This window comes from Pelmatolapia mariae, linkage group LG10_11 (genome assembly GCF_036321145.2).
Source record: "Pelmatolapia mariae isolate MD_Pm_ZW linkage group LG10_11, Pm_UMD_F_2, whole genome shotgun sequence".
NCBI classification, from domain to species: domain Eukaryota; kingdom Metazoa; phylum Chordata; class Actinopteri; order Cichliformes; family Cichlidae; genus Pelmatolapia; species Pelmatolapia mariae.
Window position 1 is genome coordinate 70,673,754 of NC_086236.1, and position 21,329 is coordinate 70,695,082.

General features: G+C 39.0%; 1 protein-coding gene across 1 annotated transcript; it reads left to right on the forward strand.

Moving 5' to 3' along the window:
- The first annotated feature begins 178 nt into the window (after positions 1-178).
- On the forward strand, positions 179-21,329 carry phf1 (PHD finger protein 1). The gene is made up of 15 exons (XM_063486631.1): positions 179-674; positions 1,281-1,359; positions 1,512-1,593; positions 2,267-2,353; positions 3,604-3,698; positions 4,224-4,372; positions 4,840-4,935; positions 7,521-7,589; positions 7,857-7,980; positions 9,501-9,568; positions 10,185-10,316; positions 12,561-12,639; positions 15,134-15,249; positions 17,286-17,372; positions 19,139-21,329. The coding sequence occupies exons 2-15, from the start codon at positions 1,282-1,284 to the stop codon at positions 19,539-19,541; spliced, it is 1,665 nt and encodes a 554-aa protein (XP_063342701.1). The 5' UTR covers positions 179-674; position 1,281; the 3' UTR covers positions 19,542-21,329.

The following is a 21,329-nucleotide window of genomic DNA, read 5'->3' on the forward strand; positions in this document are numbered from 1 at the left end:
CTAATTGGCTACTTAATTGGCCCCTGTCACCGGGCGCGCTGCTTCCGCTGGCTTTTAGCGCACCGCCACCCTCCTTTCTTTTCTCAGAAATCACAATCCCACCTTGTCACAGCGATTTAGGGTCAATCTCTCACACAGGAAGGTGCTCTCGCGGAGGACCCCCCCGCCACCTCTGGATCCCCCTCTATCAGTATCTCCCTCCCACTCTATCTTGGTGTTTTATGTCTGCGTCACAACAAGTCGGTCGAGAGCGAGAGGCAGGGATGATGGCGTCTCTGGCGGCTTGATTCCGGTGCTGCTCTGACAAACCCGCCTTAATAGCATCAGTAGGTGGTGACGGAGAGGGGGGGTAGAGAGCAAAAGCGACGGGAACATGACGAAACGGCACCGCGGAGGACGGACAAACTAGACTGAGAGACGGACGGACAGTCAGTCCCCCCCCCCCCCCCTCCTCCTCCTCTCCCTCCTCCTCGCTGACGGCTTGACTGACACACACAGGCGCTTGGCACAGACAGGGACATACATGCACATCATCCACTTTTTGCAAACACGCAGGCTGCGCATCCGAGCTGGCAGTAATTGGGCAGCGGAGACCCACAGCAGATGAGGGCATTTCATGTCCAGCCTGTCCAGGAATCACTGTGACCCCGACGGAAAGGAGTTCGACTTGACAGGTACCCTTCACCGGCCAGCTTTCAGTGAAATTTGCCTGATTTCCCTCTGATTCACAAAAGGCTACATACACTGTAATGCATCCTGCGTCTGTCTTGACTTGAGTGCATGCACTGGAACAAATGCTCAATGTGCAGAGATAATGCCTGCAGAGTCATTTGATGCATCTATTCAAGTTTTTAAGATGTTGGGAGAGGGGAAGACAACAGCAAAGTGCAGGGAAGATGTTTCAAGTAGCTGCACTGTGATCTTTGCTCATTCAGTCAAACTGTATTGCAGTAGTCATCATGCAGTGTTTTTTTTCTCTGTGTGTATGTGTGTTTGATGTGTGCAGTAATCATTTGTCTTGCTCTCTGGTTGTGTACTCACTCTCATCTTTCACTGTGGTGGATACAGGCTGTCGCTATGCTCTAGTCTAAAAGGAGGAGGATGGAGGGAGGGGGGGATTTTAACCCCTTTTCACTGAAGCCCGCCTGTCTCAGAAGCAGTCGAAATGCCGGGGCCATAAACCCCTCTGTCAGCAATGGCAGCAAAGTATTCAGCGAATAAATCGGATTTCCATTTCACATGAGCCCTGCTCTCTCTCCCCTCTCTGTCTCTTTCCTCAGGATGGGGGGAGTAAGTGAAGGAGATGATGTGTTGGCTCGATGGAGTGATGGACTACTGTACCTCGGCAATGTGAAAAGAGTAAGTGCATGTATGAGTGTGTATGCGTGTGTGTGACAGAGAGACCTTTGAGTGTGTGTATGCAGCATGTGCATGAGTGTGTTTGGCTGGATTTGAAAAGACTTCCATTTAGTTTTGTCAATCATTCCGCTCACCTGCTATCTCCTTCTCAGGTAGATGGAGTGAAGCAGTGTTGTCTGGTGAGATTTGAGGACAACTCTGAGTTCTGGGTACTGAGAAAGGACATTCACTCGTGTAAGAAAAACTCTTTTTTTTCCTCCCCCCCTCCCGCTCCCTTCGGCAAGAAGAGTAAGTAGCTTCCTGTTGAGAGAACTTTGTACTTGTTGGGTTAAAAATGCATCTAGCTTGAGCTTTTGAACACAGAGATGCTCGGATGAACTCGCAGTAAAGGTGGTGCTTCCACTCTCAGATTTTGCTGAAGGAGTTGAATGAATGCTCGTCTGATTTGTTCCTCTTGTGAGCTTAAAAGTTCAAATCTTGTGCCTTTTCTCTCAAGATCTCTCAACTGTTGTCAAAGAAAAATGCAGAAGAGAAATTTCAGTCACGTTTGAGGTTATGATACCGAGTGCTCTGAGTATTCTGACAGGGGGCATGTTGAGATGTAATTGGTATATTACAGTCTATTTAAGAGTTTATTAGACTCCGCAGGGAGCTAGCACCCCCACTCTACCTAACATCAAGAGAAAGGGGAAGTTGGACACTTGTTAGGACCGGGCTGGATATCCGCTCATCAAATGAAGTGAAATCTGAAAGGGTACAGGAGACACTGAAATCAATGAGGTGGCAAGGATGTGAATCAATATACATAAATTAATGCTGTTGACTGCTTTCTCTCTCTCTGTCTTCCTCTCTCACATTTACTTCCTCCCCTCCCCTGCTATTCTCTGTCTTTTTCTGTTTGCCTCAGTTGCTGCTGGAGTGGAAGAAGTTTGCTGTATTTGTGACGCTCCGCCTCTTAAAGAACCCCTCATAAATTGTCTTAAATGTCGCCACGGTAAGGGAGCACACCTCATCACACGCTGTCAAATGGTGGTGCTCCACCAGTTCCTGCACTGACCTTGAACATTTGACACATTATGGTAAATAAAAGTGCCACACTTAAAAAGAAAACCACGTATCAGAAATGAGTAATACTGTCGCTGGCACCTGCATTGGAACCAGAAACAAAGTGAGAAAAAAAAAACCTTTAGAGCCTTCTCTGGGGTTTATTGCTGACTTAAATATCCCTTCCAGACATGTTTTAAGAACTGGAAATACTAATTTGCAGAATAATAATTTGCAGCTAATTTGATAATTGCATAGTTAAGCAATCCTAAAATAACATCTTCTTTTTCTGTCTTGCTGAAAAATGCACGCAGTAAGATTTTTAAAGGTTTAACTGCAGGATACAAGATGTGCAATAGTGAAAGCTTCATGTGTCTTCGTCACACTTCTTTATGTTGAATACACCGCATTGAGTTTTGCCTCTCTCTAACTAATGACTATATATGGGAACTTGTAGGTAGCATAGAAACCTTCCAGGAATTGTCAGGAATTCACACACAGTTGGGAATTTTGCTAGTTTTTACAAGTCTTAAAATCTTGGCAGTTGATCCCCCAGCCCCAGGATAAAGGGGAGTCTTTCTCGTGTAAATGCTGTGAGTTTTATGAATGCAAATCAGGATATTACAGGGGTGAGGATTAGTCTCAAGCCTACATATATATATATATATTTTTTTTTTAAAAGGTACAAAGAGATGGACCATGATTGACTTTCAGAATGGTTATTAATGCTCACATGTGGCTGTCTTAAAGTGTTATTTTCAGTTAGGACTGAGAAATTTTCCCACTTCATAAGATTTCAGAAAGTAGCAGGCTAGTGTTGACCTCTACACATGCATATTCTGCACAGTGAAGGTCATGCATTTTAGTGTTTTACTCCATTTGGACTTTTAAGCTACGATATACTGAAGTGCAAGTGGGAGGAAGTTTTAAAACTGTCACAGCAATGACAGCAAATCTTAGCGTCATGTCTTCACAGCTCTGTCATGCATACACGGTTTCTGACAGTTTGTTTTTGAGGAAAAAGCAGACAAACATATTCACTACGTTTCTCTCTCTAAATGCAAATAGTGTAAGTGAAATGTTTTGCATGCAGCTGAAACAAACTGGCACTAAACATGGAGCTGCTCTGTCATTATTGTCACTCCGGCTGTGTGTCTTGTAAACACGAATTAAACGCTCTGCCTCCTCCTCCCATTACAGGTTATCATCCGGAGTGTCACACGCCAACCATCGAACCGGAAGCTGACAGCGATTCGTGGATATGTCGGCAATGTGTCTTTGCAGTCGCAACCAAGGTCAGACGGCTAATCTCTACGTTTCACATGCTGGGGGGAAAAACATTCAGTGCGTAATATAGGAGAAATCCAGTCAAATATATCAAGCTGCGCTGCGGCTACCCTGTTGTGTGTGGCAGGTAATGGGTTTATTCGAGGTAAAAGCACACTAATTCTCTCAGTATTGACTTGAGTATTAGATGTTCTACATTATGTCAGTGAAATCATGAACAATCAATAGCTATGAAGCTGAAAAACTACACTGGAGTTGAGAAAAGTACATTTAAAGTCAATCAATCACATGTGCTCCAGTTCTGTAGATATGAGATGAGAAGGCACTCGCTTAATTGTCAATCGGTCAATGTCCATATCTCATTGTCCAGACTTCCGCTTCCTCGGACACTATCTCTCACAGCTGACCTACAATAAAATGAAACGAATTGCCTTCTCCCCATCGCATGTGATCCGTCTCCCTCGCTGCTCTGACATGACAGTGATTTCAGAGGTCGCAAACCAATCAGTTCTGTCCTCAAATTGTATTCACAGAGAGGGGGGGCCCTCAAACGGGGGCGCTTTGCCCGGCTCATGCAGTTTATGAAACTTCGGCTCCCCTATCAGCTTTCATCCCTGGACTGGGACCCACAGCACCTGACCAATCAGCAGCAGTGTTACTGCTACTGTGCCGGACCTGGAGAGTGAGTGACACTGCAGAGGCCAGTTTTAAGTTTGACTGTACACTTTGTGTATGCTCCTAAACTTTTTTCATTCTCCCACAAAGCTTGAACTCAAATATCTCAAAGGCGTATTGTGGGTTATTTATAAAGGGCACGCAGTGCATCTGTTGTGTCTCAGTCAGTTGAAACTGGCTTTCTTTGAGTGAAATTCTATGTATCAAAGATCAAGTCAGATATGCAATCAATAAAATAAAAGTACTCCAAGCTATCTTTTAAATGCACTCTCTGTGTTTGGCTAGCTCCTATGTAGTACTTATGTAGTACCTCAAGTAGAATAAAGCAAACGCCCAACTGTGAGTCGTGGGCGTTTGAAATGCTGCAGTCATCATTCGGTAGCCATCGCTCAATTATGCTGCTGGACACATTCATTCATTCATTTGTGTGTTTAAAGTCTCTCTTGCTGTTTCTTTCTTGTGACTGGGTTGCAGGTGGAACCTGAAGATGTTACAGTGTGGCAGCTGTGGTCAGTGGTTCCACGAGGCCTGCACGCAGTGTCTAACCAAGCCTTTGCTGTATGGGGACAGGTACATTACAGGGTATCGCTGCAGAAAGCTGACAGTATACTCATAATTATGTTGAAATTTTGTGCAGCTAACACATTACAGTATAATGCATTTGTTTATGTGCACTTTTTAAAACTTTCCTTGGGAGGGTTATAACTTATTTGTTAGATTTTGTTGGACGTTTGAAGCAGATGTTGATACTTGAGGGTAAAGGTACATCAATTCTGATAATTATATGATTGCAAAAAACTTTTTGGCTTGCTTGATAAAAACAGTAAAGCAATGATGCACATTTTAACAAATAAAAAAAGACAAAATCAACATAAATAACAACTCAATTAAGAACTCAATCAAAATGTTTGAAACTTAAATTAACGATAAGGATATAAATTAAGAAAAACAAAGCAAGACACATTTTTAATCCTCTTTGTCTTTCCTTATCTGCTAATAAACAGTCAACATCAATATTAAGGCGGTGTATTAGTCAGGATCTATAATTGGATCGCTTCTCATGTGGCGTAAGTCTGTAATTTCAAGCATAGCTTAATTTACATTGTTTTTTCATTATTACTGCTCACCAAATATCATTTACTTTTAGATCCAGTATCTTTAGATATGGAATTACCCTGCACAGAAAGTACCTGTGTTCTGCTCGGCACACATTTGCTATTGTTGATTATTTCGTTGTTGTTAAATGACACACATGTAGCACAGCTTCTCAGTGGTTTAAAAAGCAATCTCAAATATTCCATATGGTTTATATTTACTTAAAAATATACAAATAGAGAAAAAATCTGCACATTTACGAAGCTGGAAGCAAACAGTAAAAATTTTTATTTTAAACAGATTCATAACAAAGTGTGAATCCACTATCAATATTATTAATTAGCTGATTGTCTCAGTTTATTTGAGATAAGCAGATAAACAGAGTCTATTTAAGGTAAACAGATAAAGTTGTCCACATGACAGCTTCACTCATCAGAGAAGTGCCTTAATTAGCGTAAGACTAAATTATTAGTGTGCCTGTTAATGTACTCAGTGACTCGCTCTACAAGGACAACAGCTCATTACATACTGAGAGCAAAGGGACGGTGACAGACACTAAGCAGGCATATCACCTCACAGCTATTAGTTCAGATGTGATGCTGGGTGGATATGCAAGCTGCTGATCACTGTGTGGTTTCATAGGCTGCATCCCATGCGTGTAATAAAATGTGTCCATCCATTAAGTTATTATTGTCATTAACCATCTGTGCTAGCCAACTGGGTTTCACACCCTTCCTGACACTGTGTTACCGCCGAACCTGTCTGAAGAGGAGAGGGAAAAAAAAGGAGGGATTAGATTTAGATTGACAGCCGGGGAGAGTGAGGCCGGATTGGTACAACATCTGCTGAGCAGGTGATGGAGGAAGAGTGAAGACTGAGCTCACAGTTGGAATAGTAAGCATGCACTGCTGTCATACCATGTCTGCGCTTCATCTTACCCAGTGACCTTCATGCATATAGAAGGACAGATGCACACAGTGTTGTTGTTGTGTGAGTTCAGTTTCAGGGTCACTCGGGGCAGAATGTTATTATAGTAGAAAAAAGATACACCTGTCCCTTTATTTCCAGTTCTGCTTGATTTATGTGATAAAATGTCTGGAGAAGACATCTATAGATAGCAAGGAAAGCAAAAATGTGGAAAAACTGTGAAGATTTTTGTCCTAGATTGGCGAGAGGACACAAATGTAGTAGCCAAAATATTCAAGAAAAAGCAAGTCATTGGCTCCAAAAAAAAGGGTGTGAGGAATCGAGACAGACAGTTTGACAGTGGACAAGGAGAAGGCAGAAATATATATCCACACTCAGCAGTGACTAGAAATGAGACACAGGTGTGTAAAACTAATAAGGGCAGGGCAGATAATCACCAAGGAGGGAGGGGGATAAGAGCAGAAAGTTAAAAAACAAACAAACCAAAAAAGCCACATAATGAAGCAAATCTTCAAAGTAAAGCAGGAACTAAAGATAAATAACTAGTGCTGAAATGAAACATGAAGAACAGAGATAGGGGGACACAGAAGGCAGGGGATCGTGACCTTTGTTACATGACTGAAAATGAAAGAATAAAAACCCCCCACGTATGAATCACTTGAAGTTATTAGTAAGAGCTCAACAAGATGTAACATAGTTCCCTGGATTAATATATCTAGATACAAAAAGAAATACTGATTCTGCAAATAATAAACAAAAGGATTAGCTATTTTGTAAAAAAATAAAAATAAAGATGCTTACTCCTGCATACCTCTTGACAGAGTTGAAAATTCCCCTCCCTTTTTAAAAAAAATTCATGGAGATGTTTTGCAAACGCTCAGTTTTACACCTTTTTCATCATTCAACAGTCCTAATGTGTCCCTGTGATCCAAAACATAATCACATATGTGTTGGGTGAAGCGCCACCTCTCTGTAATCATAACCTTTTGAGTAATCTTGGTTAAAAAAAGTTACACGACCTCCTTGCCATAGGTAACTATTACACAAACAAACTCATCAAGAGTAAGAGAAATATTTTTTTAGGAATAACCTGAGATGCTTGTCTGAATTTTTGTTTTTTTCTTCTGTTTTAGGTTTTATCAGTTCCAGTGCTCCGTATGTACAAAGGGACCAGAGACAATCCAAAGACTCCCCATGACTTGGTGATTTTGACATTTTGACTCTAACATATTTACTGACATGTTTATAGCCAATGAATATGAACAGAAACAGAAAATACATTTTAAAGAATTAAGCAGATTCCACCCATTTTTGGTAATCATGTCTGGTTGACACACAAATTAATATAAATTGTGTCCATTGAAAAGAATATACATAAAATGACACTAAATATAGATTGTTTATGTCCGTGCTGTTTTTGCATTTTACCTGTGTCTTGTGTAACGGACTCTTACTTTTTTGAAATGCAGGGTGGATTTGGCTCATTTAGTACTCTACCATCTCTCGCTGTGCTGCAAGAGGAAATACTTTGATTTTGACCATGAAATCCTGTCCTTCACCAATGAGAATTGGGACTCGTTGCTGCTAGGCGCGGTATTGATATTTCCCTGTTTCAGGACCATGATGAAATGATGTGAAATGCTGCCAGGCTTTTTTTTTTTCTTACATTTGAGACTTAAAGCCTATTAACCAGCATTAAAGTAAAATTAAAGTTAAAAATGTATGACCTCTATGTAAGCTTAAAGGAGAACACCAAGTTAAAAATTCAGTGTTGATCTAGGACAGCGGTTAGTGACCTTGTTTGGCCAATAGACCCCCATAGCTCTATCAGATTAACTGAACTCTCCTCCACTACCACCAAGTGACAATTATTACTGTTTTGAATGGGTTAGCTACTGCCTTAAGCTAAAGCGTTGAGTAGTTCATATGCAGTACTGTGCAATTTAACCATTTTAAAGGTCTACTGAATATTTTCAGCTAACCATTTCAACAGTTAATACATTGCTTTTAAGAAATGAAGCAAACAAACTGTTTACTCAAAAGTTTTTGTAGGTTTGTTTTTAGTACAGTACTGCTCTCGTAAATTTGTATCTAAATGTCTTTTTATACTGTATTTCACATGTGGATCCATCTTTGTTTTTCATAGTTTCCTTTGTCTTTGTGCACCAATTGTGAATTTTTCAAACATTTTCATTCATTCTTGCAACATGTGTCTAGCAAGAATCAGTTTAATTTGACAAATAAACTTCTATTGTCATTGGTTAATTTTATAATATTTCCCAGTATTTCATTCACAGATTGATATATTGGCACTTGGCTACTTTTAGCTATTCATTTGAACTTTACAGTGTTTCAGCTCGCTATCTCAGTTCTTTATCCTTTGTTTTAGATACATATTTCAACCATTTTCCAACAGGTTATCCAGTCCTTTTAGATAACTATTTCAGCTCTTTATCCAGAATATAAACATATGTTGTATTTTAGTTGTTTACTCAAAGACAACTTTTACATTTATCCAGTATTTCTAGCTCAGTAATTACTGATATTTGACATTATTATTTAACATTATTATTTGCTGATATTTGGCTAGTATGTCCATTTTTAGGTATCAAGTTCAGCTATTCTACAGTATTTTAGCTGTTTGTAACTGCTTACTACAACCACATATTTGCATATAGGGGAATTTAAGATCGCAGTCCCTACAATTTATCACGTTTTGATGGGCTTTTAAAAACAAAATCATTATTATATGTTCATTTATCCTACTGGGGGACAAATATCCCTCATAAGAAATCATTCATCTCTTATTAACATCTGTGCTGAAGTCATAGCACCATGTAAAAAGTCTCTAGTTTCCCCCCAGGAGAATAAACAGGAAGGTAAAGAGTTTCCTGTCTCTGTGTCTGAGGTTTTGGGTTCTCCTTTAAGTTGTTCTTAGCATTAAATTTGACATGTACAACAGGGATTTTTAGCCATATAGCCAAAGTAGTTAACAACATTATTGCTGTCAGAAACTGTAAAAGAAAGTGATTGTATGCATTAGAGGTTTTCTGTCTGGCGGTCACCTACTGTGTAAACACAGCTTTGATTTTTCATTCCTGTCTGTCCTCCAGCTCTCTGACACGCCAAGGCAAGACCGCTGTCACAATCTCCTCAACGCTCTGAACTCCCACAAGGACAGGTAAGTCATTGCATATGATGAGAAGAATAAACACCAACCACACATGACTGGAGTGATGAGTAGCACTTTATGAATACAAGAGTTTTCTTAGTGCACTGAAGGTAGTAGTGTTGGACATGCAGGTTCAAACTGGCGAGGTGTATTGCATACAGAGCAAGTGAACTGTGGCTGCCAGTTAGACCAGATTAAAAGTACAACTTTTTGATGCTTGTTTGGTCTAGCTGGACAGGAATGGTTGGTATTAATTATTTAAAAACAGTCTAGAAGTTAATATGAGCAAATTTTCTTTGAATATTTGAAAAAACAGAGAAACCTTGTGGCCAAAAAACAGCAGTTTTCTCCAGGCAGACTCTTCTCTAATTATGTACAAGTTAATTACGCAGTCACTACCTTTGAAATGCTCCTGAGTCTAATTTTTCATCATGAGAATATGTACATTGTGTTACACAACTTAAAGCTTAATGTTGACATCAAAGAGGACTGCTAGAAACACACACACACACACACACACACACACACACACACACACACACACACACACACACACACACATATAAGGTGATGATACAGTTTAAGAACCAGCTGGAGACAGAAGATGTTTTTCCGTGTTTCCCAGGTTTGTCTCTGGAAAGGAGATCAAGAAGAAAAAGTGTCTTTTTGGGCTTCAGGTTCGAGCCCCTCCACCGCTGACGTCCGATTCGTCGCCGCTCATCACCGACCCACCTATCAACATCACGCACCGGAGAAGGTCAGAGTAAGGACACTGTCTCTCATTTTTGGCTCTTATCTCAGTAAGAGCTGTGAGATTCCCACAGGGCATATAGTCATTATGCATGAACAATTAACTTAGGAATCAAAAGACTGCAATTTTCATATACCAGCACAAGTATCAGCGTCTCAATATTTTCCTAAAAGAGCAGAAAGCTCCCCTGCGTGCTTTCGTGTGATTATGTACCCAAGTGTGTGTGCACATGCATCTGCACGTGTCCTGTAGATTTCATAGACATCATAAATCATTTTTAGTACTTAGCTGGTGCGTATTGAGACTGAATTACAATGGAATCATTTGCAGAGTGGAGCAGTCTTGAAGGGAGGATTTTCATTTCACAAAACCATCGTATGATTTATGAAACACAAATTTAAAATTTATCCGAACAGAATCCAGATATGTATATTAGAGATGTAACACGCATTGTCTTTGCGTACCTAAATTTCTACAAATTCCCTCGGCTCAGACAGCAGGTTTGTTGGTTCAACTAGTTTTGTCAGTTTTCTATAAATGAGCAGACAGCCACATCAGGAGCATTAAGTAGTGCATCCCTTTTAAGAGATATCATTTGTTCAAGTTAATTTTCATCTTATAGAGGGAGCCAGCAGTAAAGAAAGCAGATATTCAAGGATACTGACGGACATTTGAGACGTCTGAATCGACATTGTTCTCAGTATTAGGTTTAAAGTACTTACAAAAGACATCAGTTGGTTATTTTGTTAAAGCAACATAGGATATGATTGCTTAGTAGCACCAAGCTGGGGAGGCATGTAAAGGCTGATATCCAAGTTGGTGTTTTAAATCTGATTTTGAGAAAAGAATGTTCTATGCATAGCTCTGTATTTTATATATCTTTACATTTTTCTTATATATTTGAATCCATAATGTGCAAGCACTGTAGCTTTTAGCAATTTAGCTTTTTTAATAGTTAACACGATCTGAACTGACTGAACAGGAAGTCTTGTTCAAGATATCTGTTGGGTACGCCGAGACCTTCAAAGATTTGTCTTCAGATTTGTCTCCCAATCAGCTCAATATTGAAGGGTAATATTTATTAAACCATCCGGATCTTATAAGTGAAGTTGTGCTGCTGATTGACTGGAGGAGATGACCAGCTAAGCATCCTTGAACACTGAGCAAAGGCTTTTGCTAACATACAACATTTCATTTAGATATTCATGCACCTCAGGGGACGATATCTAAACATTTACTGGGTCGTGTGAGCTGTGGTCTAATAGCACCATTCATATCAGATATCAGAATTTCTATTGTCTTCAGTAAAAATGATAATGATTTGTGTTCATGACTTGTATTTGTTGCCTGTATTTTTCTTATACATAATTCATATAATTGTGTTGCATGAGAAAAATACAAAACTGGCCACTTTCACGAGTTAATCAGAGTACAGAACATAAAGCTCTTATGAGATAAAAAAACCCACATCAATATTTACTGTAATTCTTTTTTATATGTACCCTTTCTTTTGTGACCCAGACTGAATTGAGCTCTAAAACTAATGTCATGGTTTTCTTTAAATTGGCTTTGGTGAAATTGTCATCTTTTTCTGCAAAGTACTGCAAACAGATTCTTATTGAATTTCAGCTTGCACACCAGAAATATTAAAGTTATATGTGCAGATTGTAATGTTATTTCTCCCCAGAATATAAACCTTTTTATATTAACACTTCATAAGATATCCTCTAAGATATCCTCCTTACAACAAAATGTCAGCTTTATACTCTCTTATAATCCACTGACCAGACTGCCGTGCTATTTGCTAAAAAAAACAAAAAAACAAAAACATGCTACGAGAAGGATAAATCTCTTCATTTAATGACTGTTCGGTCTTTTCTTTATCATTGCCTGTAGGACAAAAGACACATTTCAAAACCTAAGACTGGTAAAGTTCTAATTATAGTATAATGCCAAGTATATGCTGGCCAGTCATGCAAGCACGCAGTGGAGATTTCATCCTTTGGGAGAGGCTTTTGCAGTTTTAGCTTTTGCAGCTTTTATAAACAAGGTCAGTTTTAAGCAGAGAGGAAATATAGAAGAAACAGATTGCCAGACAAATGATGTTTTGGCTGGTCTGTATTAACAATCATCTCACTGCTCTGCTCTTCTGTATCACACTGCAGTAAAAACTAAGTGTTGCACACAGGGACTCTGTCTCTGTGTGTATCCTTGTATACTTATTTATGTGTTTTTTTTTGCTCACTTCAGCCCATTGTCGCTACCCTGCCAGAGGAGAGTGGGGGGGCCAGAGTCACGTAAATCAAAGCGTCGCATCATGGAGACACAGGTCAGTGCCTCTGTCTTCAACTCAGGGGACGGGGGGAGGAGGTCTGGGGCACAAAACCTCTCTGGTATTTTTTCCTTTTTTCCTTTTTTTTTCATGCATCCAGGTAAACAGCTCTCTGCGATCCAAATAACCTGTCAGTCAGAAACTGTGATGAAGGTTCATTTCGCAGTCGAGATCAGTCTGTGTCTTTTTACACCCAGTGCAGCTCAGTGCCTCATATTTTTCTTCTCCCTTTCGCTGTATGTTGAAAGCCTGCTGATGTTTACAGTCTGCTGTTCGCATAAAGGCTAGCACGTGAGAGATGAAGTGTAGTGTATTTGGCTCAGTTAAAATGTATAATTCAAATCCAATCTTGGCTGCTCATGTATTTCATCAACACCTGCAGTTCAGCGCCACATTTATCTTGATCATCAAATCCAATTCCCAGCGGACTGCACTGAAACAAGGAACATCACATGCGGTGGTTACTATTTTTACACGGCATTCTTACAGTGTTCATTGTACTTTGTCCGCCTACACATCAGTCTGATCCATGTATGTGCACATACAGTAATCCTGGAACAATACGCTCTGCAGAGCACTCGTTTCCACTCTGGCACATCCAGGCCCCATTGTGCCCCGTTTGATTGATGCTAATCTCCGTCCGTCTTGGAGGAGCTGCTTCCTTGTACTGTGGAAAGTGAGATGGGAAGGAATGCTGATATGCGTATCCTGGGATCACTTCCAAGTGCACTTTGCAGTCAATTACAGTTTGGCCAGGTGGCGCTGGCACCTTGACAGTCCAGCACTGACAGAGCACATCCATTTAAAGGCACAGATGTCGACTAAGGCCACTGAATAATAATCCCATCCTAATAGTAATGCTGGAGAAGGGAATGATAATGGGCTCACTCTGGTGCTATATGTCACAGTCCAGTGATGAGAAATCTTTAGGTGGCATCCTCCGAGATGATGCCTCCAGTGATTGATGGCTCTGATGATCTTCTGATGTTTTTACTTGTCATGGGTCATGAGTCGCCGCAGAGCAGCACTATGAGATGTGCTATGGAATGATGCGTTTAAGGGAGACATCCTACTGCTGTGTCTGATGAGCCTTGATGATGTGGCATCCTGTTATTTATTTGGATTTAAAGATACAGTGATGTAAAGAAAAAAAAAGAGTTTTTACCCCCTTCCTGGTTTCCTATGTTTTGCATGTTTGTCACACTTAATTGTTTCAGATCATCGAACCGATTTAAATATTAGACAAAGACAACACAAGTAAACACAAAATGAAGTTTCTAAATGATGGTGTTTATCATTAATTACCACAGCAAGTTTTCTTGGTCCTGAGCAGCAAAACAGCCTCCACAGACATATTTTACTGTGTGATGTTCCTTTTCTGAAATGCTGTATTACTTTTACGCCAGATATAATGGGACACACACCTTCCATAAGGTGTCTCATCAGTCAACAGGATATTTTCCCAGATGTTTTTTGGCAAATGTGAGACAAGCCTTTATGGTCCTGTTGGTCCAGAGTGGCTTTGGATGCCAGTCTCTTTCTTATTGTTGAATCGTGAACTCTGACCTTAAATGAGACATGTGAAGCCTGGAGTTCTTTTATGTTGTTCTGGGTTCTTTTGTGACCTCCTGGATGAGTCATCGCTGTACTCCTGGGGTAATTTTGGTAGGTTGGTCATTCCTGGGAAGCTTCACCACTGTTCCAAGTTTTTTTGTGTGTATAATGGCTCTCACTGTGGTTCAGTGGAGTCCCAAAGCCTTAGAAATGGCTCTGTAACCCTTTCCAGACTGATAGATGTCAGTAACTTCTCCGGTGTTTCTTGTGATCGTGGCACGATGTGTCGCTATTTGAAATCTTTTAGCCTGCTTCTACTTTGTCAGACAGGTTCTAGTTGAGTGATTTCTTGATCCAACAGGTCTGCCAGCAATCAGGTCTGAGTGTGTTTAGCGAAACTGAGCTCAGCTTTCTAGTAAATGTTGTTAATCACAGTTAGTTCATGATTTAACCAGAAAGGCAATTACTTTTTTACACAGGACCAGGTATGTTTGGATAACCTTTCTCCTTTAATCAAAAGCATTTTGAATTTACTGAGGTTATCTTTGTCTAATATTTAAATCTGTTTGATGATCTGAAACTTTGAAGTGTGAAAAAAAAACAGGAAATCAGGTCAGGTGCAAGCACTTTTTATTACACCACTGTATATCTGCCCATTTTTGTGATCAGGCAGTGCAAGAAAATGGAAATCAACCTGTTCTGTATCTGTAAGAATAGCAAAAAGTCTTCAGAATGGATATCCCCTCAGTTTTAAGATGCGTTCACTCTGGTTTTCAGTATGCTCACCTGTCTCTAGACGTAGCTGTCATCAAACAGAACGTTCCCTGTGCAGAATTGACTTAATGCATGAGTGAGCACGGAGGTACGAGTGCTTCATTGACTCCTGTGATCTTGGCATCCAGACACAAGCTGATCTGTGTGTGTCTTCTGTGCCCAGGCATGTCCACCCCCAGTAGCTGCCAACCCTATTGAGCTACTGCCATGTTGCCATGGCTACATGGGTGGGGCCAGCCTATATAACTCCAGGAAGTCAGAGGAGGAGCTTAACCTGAGGTAAGAGTTGTAACATTTTATTGCTCAGGTGAATTATTAATAAGTAAGAGAAGTTTTCTGTTGTACAGTTTTGTTCCTGCTCAGGTAAATTATTAATGGATGTAAGAAGAGTTAAAAACTCACTTCACCTGTGTAAAAAGTAGTATCCATAATTTATAATAATACAAATATAATGGCTAGCAGGAGGTGACTCATCTGGTTTCAAAAGGATGTCCATTTTTAGAGAAGCCAATGGGAAAAATAACACTTTGGACCTCTTGTCTGTGACCTCAATAAACACTGTCCCTGATGACTTTTTGGACTTTTAGATTCAGGTCTTATTGAATGCAAACAGCGCTCATTTTGTAAATTATTGCACCTTTTGGAGTCAAAAAGAATAACAAAGCAGGGTACAACTTAATAATTGTAACTGACATCACTTCATATACATGTCTATTCTATGATACCAACCAACGGTGCAGTGGTTAATGTGGGGTATATTTTTAATTAATAAAAGAAGGTTTAAGTAAAATTTGAGCAGTAAAGGAAGAAAGTCACTTAAAGTAATGGATTATCAGTAATGGTTAAAGGGTGAATCATTAATAACTGTAGCTTACTAAAAGTATGCGTGACAGTTAAAATTACAAGCTAATAGTATTAATAAACAAATACAATTGTTATCTAACGGTTGAAATAGAGTAGTTATGTAAAAAGTTATATTTAATTAACTATTGGCTAACAGTACTGATGAATAGTTGAAGGCGGAGATATGGGTTTATAGTTGTTATCAAATTGTTAGCTAAATATTATGAATAAATGAATAAATACCATTTAAAAAATTAAAAATGTAATAAAATATTGTTAAGATAAGATAAGATGACCTTTATTAGTCCCACACGTGGGAAATTTGTTTTGTCACAGCAGGAAGTGGACAGTGCAAAAGTTATGAAGGACAAATAGAATAAAATAAAATAAGAATAAATACAGTACACAACTGTACAGAATAGAATAAAAATAGAATACTATATACAGTAGAATAAAATAGAATAAAATATACAATAGGATAAAAATAGAATACAAATGCTATATACAACAGAGTGAAAAATACAACGGTGCCAGAAAGATTATTGCACATTTGTGTTATTGCACATTTGTGGATGTGTGTGTATGATCAGTTAAAGTCTTTGTTGTGGAGTCTGACAGCAGTGGGGAGGAAAGACCTGCGAAATCTCTCCGTCCCACACCGTGGGTGCCGCAGTCTCCCACTGAAGGAGCTGCTCAGTGCTGTCACAGTCTCATGCATGGGGTGGGAGATGTTGTCCAGCAGGGATGACAGCTTAGCCACCATTCTCCTGTCACTCACAACCTCCACTGGGTCCAGAGGGCATCCTAGAACAGAGCTGGCCCTTCGGATCAGCCTGTTCAGTCTCTTCCTGTCCCCAGCAGAGATGCTGCCGCCCCAGCAGACCACACCATAAAAGATGGCTGAGGCCACCACAGAGTCATAGAAGGTCTTCAGGAGTGGGCCCCAACGTTGTCTAACAGTATAAATAAAGTTGTTTGTTGAAGATGAGGGCTAATCAAGCAAAATTAGTTGCTAAGCGTAATACTTAAGTAGCTGTTAAACTGAATAATATCAGGCTGAAATAGTAGTCTTAAAATCACAGTAAGTTGAAAAACGTAAATAAAAGTAGCTTATGATTATAAAAGTGACCAAATCCGGTTTCAAATGAGCTCAGCTGAACTCACTTGAACATGATAAGATTGTTGATGCCATCAAACATGCCTTTGAGGGTGTTGAGTCAGATGAAAAGCACAGGGCCGCACGGATAAAGGTAAAGATTTGAAAATACACGAGGAACCCGTCAAAAACCTTGCTTCCATCATATTCTTTAGGCAGTAGAAATCTCAGTGGCAGAAAAGTAAGTAACCTGAAACAAATAACTCCAAGGCTAGAAATCACAATAGTGTTTTTTTTCCAAAGAGCCTTTAAAATAAATTCTTTTCTGCAGTTTTTAAACCCAGCTGGATGAAAATTGTCTGAATCCCCTTCACAGCTCTCCTCCAAAACGGATGTATGCCCTATACCACACCACCTACAATGGGAACTCAACACTCTCCAGGAGTCTCCATCACTACAACAGGTTTTTCTCATTTTTCCTCGTCATATTTAGACTTAAATCTTATATAGTGGTAGTCCATGGCTCACTGCTGACTTTGTCTGGGGTAACTTGAAGATATCATACTATAATGTAGTGTATGTATATATGTTTGTATGTTCCCTTTCTAGACGAGTGGACCAATCTTGAACACCTTTGCATAAGCACTGCCTGGGGGCACTGTGAGTGCCAACATATATGTGGTGTATACAAATATTTTAGACAGATCCTACAATTGTATACATTTGACAGTTGAGCACCGAGTGGCACGTTTGTGACGTTCAGTGTGCGCACACTACATATTTTATCAGTCAGCACAAATTTTTAATCTTCCTGGTGCAGCTGAGCAGCCCATGATTATCGATCAAGTTATCAAAATAAACCACTACAAGCACTACAGGCCTGTGTATGAAACAAAGAGAATATAAATGAAAATCTGCTAAACGTTTTATGTGGCCACAATTAAGAGATTCATTATGAAGAAGAAGTCATTCTGATTTTTTCAAGTTAATTATAGATGATTTTCTTGACAGTTATTGTTTATTGGCCTAACACCAAAGCAAAGACTGGCACGTAGCTCAGAATTATGTAATTTATTCATAAATTTTTCTGATTCTGATTCTGATATTCTGATCTAAAATTACATAAATAACTTAAAAGGAAATAGTTGACCATTCATTATTACAAATGTTTTAATAGTTCTGAGATAAAACACAGTTATTGTCATCTTGTATCTCTTATAATACAGGTATAAAATATTTTTAAGTTATTTAAATATTACTTAACTGTAGATTTCTTAATATAATTTTTCGTTGGGTTTTTTGAGCGCAAACCTACAGTAATTGATTAATTAATTAATTAGTTGTTAAATTTTGGCTCTTTTGGAGCAGACAGCAAGGTTATTTTACAGTTTTTAAACTGACCATGAAACTCTTAAGCTGCACAGAGAATCTGTAGTTAGTGCTAATATTCAGTTCATGTCCATAGTTGGTATTTTATATACACATTAAAAAATATAAATGTTTTTCTCATAAAACCATATGAATGATCCAAATCATGATCCTAATCTGACTACTACAGAACAGGAACTAGAATAAAATATACATAACAGAATAAACTTAATGTAACTTAAAATAATATCTTTAATACAGTTATTTAAAATATCAAAAACTGACTTGGTCTTTGCCAACCATTATTTTTTTTTACATCTATAATTAACTTGTATTCAGTTGGTAATAACCTTTATTGGTGGGGTAAGTCTTTAGATCCTTCACTGATACATGGTTGACTATGCAGCTTTGCAAATTGGTTGCTAATTCTCTGTCTGCACATAGTTTGGTCACAAATATCTGGTAGGATAAAATAACAAAGTAATTTTTATACCCCAAACTTCACGGGTTAACTTGGCTGTAATGTAATGTTTGTAATATTGTTTTGCATTAACACTTTCTTTGGCCTATTATTAGTACCATGACTTAGGAACAGAAAAAGGGGGATTGTGACATATTTTCAAAAAATTATTATTTAAAAAAACGCAGCAAGCAAGAGTGATGAGAGCAGTGAAAGCGGCATCGATTCAAGAAGACACAAACAAAAAGTCTACCTAATATTAATATATGGGTTATTTACAAAATTCACTAATACTAAAATTAAAATTTTTTTCTTAGATAAAATATATGTGAAGGACCGACTGATCTCCATCCAGATGAATCCATCCTGTTTTCCTAACTCCTCCCCTTCTCTTTTCCTAGCATGGAGGACAACTGCAGGTTACCACCAACATACTTCCCATACCCCCTCAATTCCAACAGCAACCATCACCACAACCACCTCCACCAGCACCATCACAACCACCAGCACAACCACCAACATCAACACCAGCTGGGGCAGAAGCAGCTGGAGCCCCTCATTCTACGTGACTTACCTCCTTATCAGGCTGGCATGGGTGCAGGAGGTGGTGTAGGCGGAGGAGGAGGAGGTGGCGGCAGTGGTGGAGGTGGCGGCGGGGCACCGGGAATGGGAATGGGAGGTGGGGATGGAACAGTGGCCAGGAGCTGGGGAGGAGGGGAGGCAGTGAGGATCCTGGCGAGACGAGTCACACCTGACGGGAAGGTGCAGTACCTGGTGGAGTGGGAGAACGTGAGTTTGTACTGAGACAAAGAACGTAAACTAGAGACACAATGACTGTTTTGCAGTTGTCACAGAACTGCTGTGTATGTAATACGTGGCAGTGTTTAAAGTACAAACAAAACAAAAAGGAAAAAAAATCTCTACACGTTGCAAATCCAGGTTGCTCTCATAGTATCACCTCTAATTCTACATCATTATAACCTCACTACTTGTTACTAAATGTCCCTCTTTGCTAGTGTTTCTCTGATATTTGTACTGTTAACTTTGGAATATGCCTTTGCATTTATCATCTTTTACAATGATGAGGGAAAATGTGTAAACCTCCTGATGATTTTGTCTGTGTTTGGACCACATTAATATTTGTAATTAAAAGGCCACGCTTAAAAAGAAATATCTGAAATTTCAACATTTAACAGTCAAAAAACCCCCAAATATACTTATTTTACTTTGTTCTGGTTCAGTTTTGTGTTGAAACCCAGTTATCACAAATAAAAGAGTGGAGTTAGAGTCACTTTAGACAAAAAGCAGAGAGAAACAGCTGACCTAGATCCATCCTAAGCTCATTAATTTAAATGTTATCGCTGGCATGCTTATTTTAAGGTTTTATCGCTCAGTTTTAGGAACAGTTTGTGTTGGGTGTAGCTTCAAATGTAATGTACAAGTGCAAAAGTGACACCTGTCTCTTCTCAACTACACTTAAGTAAGATGGTAAATACTGCTTTTCTGTGGGATGTCCACAGTAAGAAAACAACAAAGTGTATTTCCTAAAATTTGGAACTATTTCTTGGCAAAAAACCTACAATACACCACGTAATTGTTCCTGCCCACTAAATTAAAATAATGTACAATACAGCTTGACTCGGTGCACAAAATGACAGGAAATGTGTAAGAGAACAGGTAGAAAAAGTACTACTGTGATAATAAACAAGAATTTGATGATTTACTAGAAACGAGAATCAAATTTTGCCAAAAAGTGAAAATTGTTTTCCGATTTGTTAACAGTTTGACCATATTACTTCAGGCAGGTCATGAGGACGAGCTCAGCCACTATTTCACACATCTATTTGATTTTGCATGTCTCATAAAATATATAAAAGCGGCGTGCTATTTAAACTGGTTCAAGTTGCCAATAGTTGCAGTGCATCTGCAAGCTACTTTGGAACCCTCTTCCAGAGTCAGTGTCATATCTGTAATTATTATTGTGTATACTTTGCTTCGTTTCGCTGCTGCTCCATGCTGCTAAATATAAATGACCATAGACTAAAATAAGAATACTCTGAACTATACTTTAATATTTTAGATAGTATGATGTGATGATGATTCATTAAATTGAAAATATTGTGATTCTGACATCTTTTTATTTTCTGTAACCTAAATGAAAATTGCTTCTTTTTAAAAAAAAAAAAATTGGACATCTGAGGACTACAATCACTAAACTGATAGAGCAGGCCCCATAAAGTTTTACTACATTTAATTACAAAACTCTAAAAAAGTTGTGACACTGTGTAAAATGTACATGAAAACAAAATGTAATGATTTTCAAATCTCATAAACCCACAGTCAGATGTTTAAACTGAGACATTTTACTTTTTCATGAAAAAATGGCTCATTTTGAATTTGATGTCAGCAACAAGGGTTAAAAAAGTTGGGATTGGGGCAAAAAAAAGGTTTGAAAAGTAAGTGTTACTAAAAGAAACAGCTTGAGGAACATTTTGCAACTAATTAGGTTTTAAGTGGCAACAGCTCAGTCACGTCTGGGTATAAAAAGAGCATCTTAGAGAGGAAGAGTTTCTCAGAAGAAACAAGCCAAGT

Coding starts and splice junctions, on each gene's coding strand:
- phf1 (XM_063486631.1), top strand. CDS start 1,282: ATGGGGGGAGTAAGTGAAGGAGATGATGTGTTGGCTCGATGGAGTGAT. Junction 4,936..7,520: donor CCTTTGCTGTATGGGGACAG/GTACATTACAGG, acceptor CTTCTGTTTTAG/GTTTTATCAGTTCCAGTGCT. Junction 15,250..17,285: donor GAGGAGGAGCTTAACCTGAG/GTAAGAGTTGTA, acceptor TCCCCTTCACAG/CTCTCCTCCAAAACGGATGT.